Here is a 5,552-nt window from a genome sequence, read left to right on the forward strand (position 1 = left end):
ACCAAAAGAAGACAAAGACACTAACAGACGATATATGCAAGACTTAAAAAAAACTAAAACATTGCTGAGATTATTAACCTAATGCTACAACACGATTCACAAAACCAGAATTAAACTCTATCTAACTATGACCCATATGTTAACCATAAAACAAAAACGCAAAACTTAGGATATATATATATATATATATATATATATATATTAGCAAAAACAAAAGATTAACACGTAAAGAGAAAAGGGAAGAAGAAGAAGAACACTCACCGAGTGCTTCCGATGGATTGGTTGCAAAAAGAGTGGTCTCTCCACAGTAAAATCGACACGCTGCCCTGTTGTGCTGGAAGAAGAAACCGCCGACGAGAAGAAAAGGAAAAGGAGAAGAAGTTGGAGAGAAAAGGAGAAGGAACCGACTGGCTGGTAGAGAGAGAGAGAGAGAGAGAGAGAGAGAGAGAGAGAGAGAGAGAGAGAGAGAGAGAGAGAGAGAGAGAGAGGGAGAGAGACGTGAGCTTCAAAGTGGGAGACCCCACTTTTTTCCTCAAATTTCCTATTTATAATATTTTAATTAGGTTTTGAAAACTTTTTCAAAAAGAGTCTGTACATTTTTCAAATATTTCAAACAACTCCATTTTTCTGAAAGTATTTTCCAAAAACTTAATTAATTTATCAAAAAGGCTCAGAAAGGGCTCGCGTTGCTCAATTTAATATTTGAGAAAAATCTTTAAAAACCTTCGCAAACAAGCATTTTTTAAGCAATTATTGGACATGATCATGCATGAAAATATATGAATTTATGTGTAGAACTTATACAAGATCAAATACCCTCATGCTTATCGTTTGCTAGTCCTCGAGCAAACTGAAGCAAAAAAAAAATGCTAAACTAGACACAATAAAAACCTAACTCACTTTCGTAGGAATCACAGTTGCATTTAGCATATGCAACAAGCCCTTTCAACCCCTGGGTTGCCCCAGTGGATGAATAAGGTCTCGTGAGGGTTTGCACTACCCACAAACATCTCTATCATGTATGCATAAAAATTTTAAAAAACAAAGCATTAGACAGTTAAGAAGTTTATTTTCACAAATATTTCATGTCATTGCATTATCAAAACATGATTAGAGTCTTCTATCTACCACCATAGAATAAAACATTTTCTTTCACTTTTCTAAATGGCATAATCATTTATGTTTCATTCGTAGAAATTCAAATACATACATGTTATTATTTACTTATCCTCACTCATATGTGTTCTGCACAGGTTTTCTCAATATTTGCTTCTAAGCAATGAACTTTTTTCTTTTACGCTCTTTTCTTTTTCTTGATTTTGATTTTCAATTTTTCACACTTTTTTTCTCTCTTTTGTTGAGCACTATAACAAATTTCTAATTTTCGTGACCCGTGTAACAAGCTTTGGGTCAGTGACTCCCAGGCCAGACGACCTTAGGGCACCCGATACAAAGTATCCCTCAGACTTAATTGCTTGAGTCACTAGACCTTCAATTTTTTATAGTTTACGTATAGTCTACTTCTCTGTCATGTGTAATGTCAATATCTATTAGGCTCTCTATAAAGTCCATGTAACGGGCTTTCAGGCCGGTGGCTCCCAAACCAGATGTCTTTAGGGTACCATGTGTAAATACCCTTCAGACTCTACTTGCTCGAACAAAATAGGCCACAAATATCAGCGTAGACAAAGACTTGACTTCCTTTGTTAACCTTTTCGACATAGAACTGAAACACTTCAACTTGTGTCTGAGTCCAGCTACTGAAGAATACGAAGATATCAAACAACTAAACGTGTGCTCGTTTCACGTTTTGAGCTCTTTTGCAATGTTGTGCATTTGCTTAGATTTCAAAAATAAAACTATGCATATTCATACTTGTGATTCAAAATAGACTCTAACATGCATCTATAATCATTTCTTTAAAATCCAAATAAACAACCACAATTTTCTAGATTCGTGTCAGAAAAAGTTTTTCGTGGGGCTTAAAAATTTTCTAAAAATATTAGATGTTGCAAAGCAGTCATATAAGTTCAAACTCATTTCCTAAAAGCCTAATTTTTGTAGGTTGACATAAAAAATGCAAGTACAAAGACATGAAAGGTTTGGGTGTGCAAACTACACCCTCCACCATGCTTGAATGACACTGTCCTCAGTGACACTCCCCCATGCTTATATGAAACTAAGTGAATGCACATGAGACACAATAAATGAGGGAAAATAGTAGAAACACCTCATATGAATTATGAATGCACGTTCTTTGACTGTAATGAATGCAATGGATACATGATATGACATGAAAACTCATGAATGAAACAAAAAAGAAAAAATAAAACCTAATAAAATCTATAAATGCGAAGGAGAAAATCTAATACTATACAAGATATGGGTTGTCTCCCATAAAGCGCTAAGTTTTATGTCCTCAGCCAAACGGATCCCTAGAAAAACCTTTCATCATCCATGAGATCAATGGATATGAAGTCATGCTCAATCGGGCTCTCTGAGAAAAAGAGTGTCATCTGTGACACTGCGCACTGTGTTTCTGCCAACTCTACCCCTATAGGTGATACCATGACTCTTGACACTAGGTGGCAGGAGGTTAGTCTCCTCGTGGAGACTATGTCAAAAGGAGAGTCATAACCCGAACGACTAGCAGGACGCACATCTAACTGCGGATTAGACTGCTTTCCTATGACATCTGCCACCTGAAAGCAATCGTCATGTCCTGTCACTCTGTTGGCAAAATCAAAGATATGCAACCGCACACGCTTGTTGCCAAACAAAATCTCCATCTCCCCAGCAAAACAATCTATATGAGCATGGGCAGTGGCCAAGAATGGTCTGCCCAAAATAATGGGGATATGGTGAGTGACACCAGTGCCTTCCATGTCCAGAACAAGAAAATCAATAGGGAAGTAGAAGTCCTCGACCTTGACTAATACATCTTCCAAGATTCCTCACAGACGCTTGGTCGATCTATCAGCCAACTGCAACACAGTGGTCGTGGGCTTTAAATCCTCGGTCCCAAAAGTGTCATACAGGGAACCCGACAAAATATTCACACTTGCCCCAAGATCGAGTAGTGCTCGCTCGATAGTTGTGTTCCCGATAACACAAGAGATAATCTTCACCCCAGAGTCCTTGACCTTCGGTGGCACTTGGTGTCGAAACACGGAGCTCACCTCTGTAGTCAAGAGGATCATCTTGGGCAACGACCTCGCTTTTCTCTTCTGCATACAAAGTTCTTTGAGGAACTTTGCATAGACAGGCACTTGCTGGATGACATCGAGCAGGAGGATATTTATATAAACTTGCATGTGCATCCCTTGTTTGTTAAGATCGTAAGGGTTAATGAGGGTCTGAGGAAAAGGGGCTTTAGGGATATACGATGGAGTGGTCACGGGACGTGGACCTTGCCTAATTTCCTCGGGACTGGTGGAAGGGGTCGACTGGTCAATAGGTATGAAAGTGGGCTCAGAGGTCGACTCCTATGTGGGGTGGTATGCCTTCCCACCCCGAAGAGATATAACAGAGTTGGCCTGCTCTTGATGGGAATCTGTGAGGTGTAGGCCAAAAGACATGGGTTCCTTACCCTTTGAGTTGACTACAGACTAAGTAAGGATGCTCCCCTCGCTGCGCCTGCTCAAGGTATCCGCCAATTATCCCATTTGAGTCTCTAGCTTTGCTATTGACTGTGTGTGGGAACAAAGAGTGACCTTAATGTCAGAAAAAACCTCTAACATCTTCTCCTGAAACAATGTGCTCGAAGTAGGCTCCTGAGGAAAAGGCAAGCTAAACTGGGGGTGGACCTGTGGAATTGTGGGATGCGAGTAACCTTGTGGAAAGTTACTCTGTCTGTGTTGTGTCTGGGAAGGCTGATAGGGTGGATCTTGTGGATTTCTCCACACAAAGTTGGGATAATTTCACGAGCCAAGGTTATATATGTTGGCATACGGATTGGGTGCAGGCCTAGCAAAATTTTGCTCCAACTGAACTTGCTCTTAGACAAACTTAGGATACTGCGGCTCGATTGGGCATTCGACCACATGGTGTGCAGGGGTAGCACACAATGCACAAAACTGTATGGCAGGAGAAGGACTCGACATAAAGTGATCCAATTTCTGGGACAACTGATCAACCTTGTTACTCAGTTCAAAGTACATCCCTATCTAAAAAATATCTGCCTTATTTGCGCCATCCTGCGTAGTTGTGGCCCTATCAAATTGTAAAGCATGGAGTATAGAATTTTCGCTCAAGGTATCAAAGAGAGTCCATGCTTCATCTTCACTTTTCAACATAAAAGTGCTCCCATAGGCAGTATCAACCATTTGACGATTTTTCTCAGTAAGACTGTCATAATAATATTGCACCAGTTGCCAGTGAGGCACCTAGTGGTGGGGACACATGCGAAGAAAATCTTTCATCCTCTCCCAAGTCTTTGTTACGACAATGAAGCCATACATGATACTTCAAGTACAAGGTTTTGATGATGAGCAAGTGGAATCAATTGCATTTCAGCTAAGGCTATGAAGAAATTGAAGAATTCAGTGAAGAATCCTTGAAGACTAGTGTGCAAATGTTTAATTCATTAAAGTCTTAGATTCTTGTAAGAGCCTTACTTAGAGTGCATATTTAGGTTGCATTTCACCTTAAAAGTCTTTAGAAAAACTTTTCAAAAAGAAACTCTTTTGAAAATCTTTTTAGAAAACTCTTTTCTTAAATTTTCATGTTTATTAGTCGACCAATAGACTTATCAGTCGACTAATCCTTTCGCGCCATATTTTCCAAAAAATTATTTTTGTCAAATTAGTCGACCGAAGGTTTTATCAGTCGACTGGACAGAATGTCTGTTTTCTGGAAAATTAGCAGCAGTCGACTAATGGTTTTTCAGTCGACTGAACAGAACATGTGTTTTCTGAAAAATTTAGCAGCAGTCGACTAATGCTTTTTATCAGTCGACCGAACAGAATGTTTGTTTTTCAGAAGTTTTTAGCAGCAGTCGACTAAAAGGTTTTTCAGTCTACTGATGATATTATCAGTCGACTAACTTTTCTTAAGTCGACTAAGTTTCAAAAGTTCAGATTTTCAAATGGCTCGATTAACAGATCAGTCAACCGACGATAACTGTCAGTCTACTAATAACTAACTATTAGTCGACTAACTGATGTTTCAGTCGACTAATTTTGTCGTTTTCCTGAAACTTCAAAAAGGCGTGTCTTTTCATTTTTCAAACGTTTTGATCGTTCGAAATGGACTATTTTGACACCCTTTCATACTCTCAACATATGGAATCTTTTAACTATAAATATGAGTGCATTCTACACTCAAAAACATCAAATTCAATAGAATTATATTGAATTACTTCTTGCTTTTCACTCCTATTCATTCAAGTATTTGTTTTCTCACTCACGTGATATTTTCACTTCAGTTTTTCACTCAAATCACTTTGAGAGATAGTGAATTCGTGAGTAGAGTGTTTCAACAACCTCAAAAGCCAATTGCATCTCATTTGCATTCAAAAGGAAGGCTCATAGGTTGTATTGTAAGTTGTTATT

At 38.7% G+C, this 5,552-nt stretch overlaps 1 protein-coding gene across 1 annotated transcript; it reads right to left on the reverse strand.

Moving 5' to 3' along the window:
• Positions 1 to 2,954: 2,954 nt before the first annotated feature.
• On the reverse strand, positions 2,955 to 3,320 carry LOC149840303 (uncharacterized). The gene has a single exon (XM_090005042.1). The coding sequence runs from the start codon at positions 3,318 to 3,320 to the stop codon at positions 2,955 to 2,957; it is 366 nt and encodes a 121-aa protein (XP_089861168.1).
• Positions 3,321 to 5,552: the final 2,232 nt, after the last annotated feature.

Source organism: Nuphar pumila, chromosome 4 (assembly GCF_984573655.1).
Source record: "Nuphar pumila chromosome 4, dmNupPumi1.hap1.1, whole genome shotgun sequence".
Lineage (NCBI taxonomy): Eukaryota > Viridiplantae > Streptophyta > Magnoliopsida > Nymphaeales > Nymphaeaceae > Nuphar > Nuphar pumila.

What these genes read in the sequence shown, in the direction of transcription:
- LOC149840303 (XM_090005042.1), bottom strand. Translation starts at nt 3,320, where the DNA reads ATGCACATGCAAGTTTATATAAATATCCTCCTGCTCGATGTCATCCAG.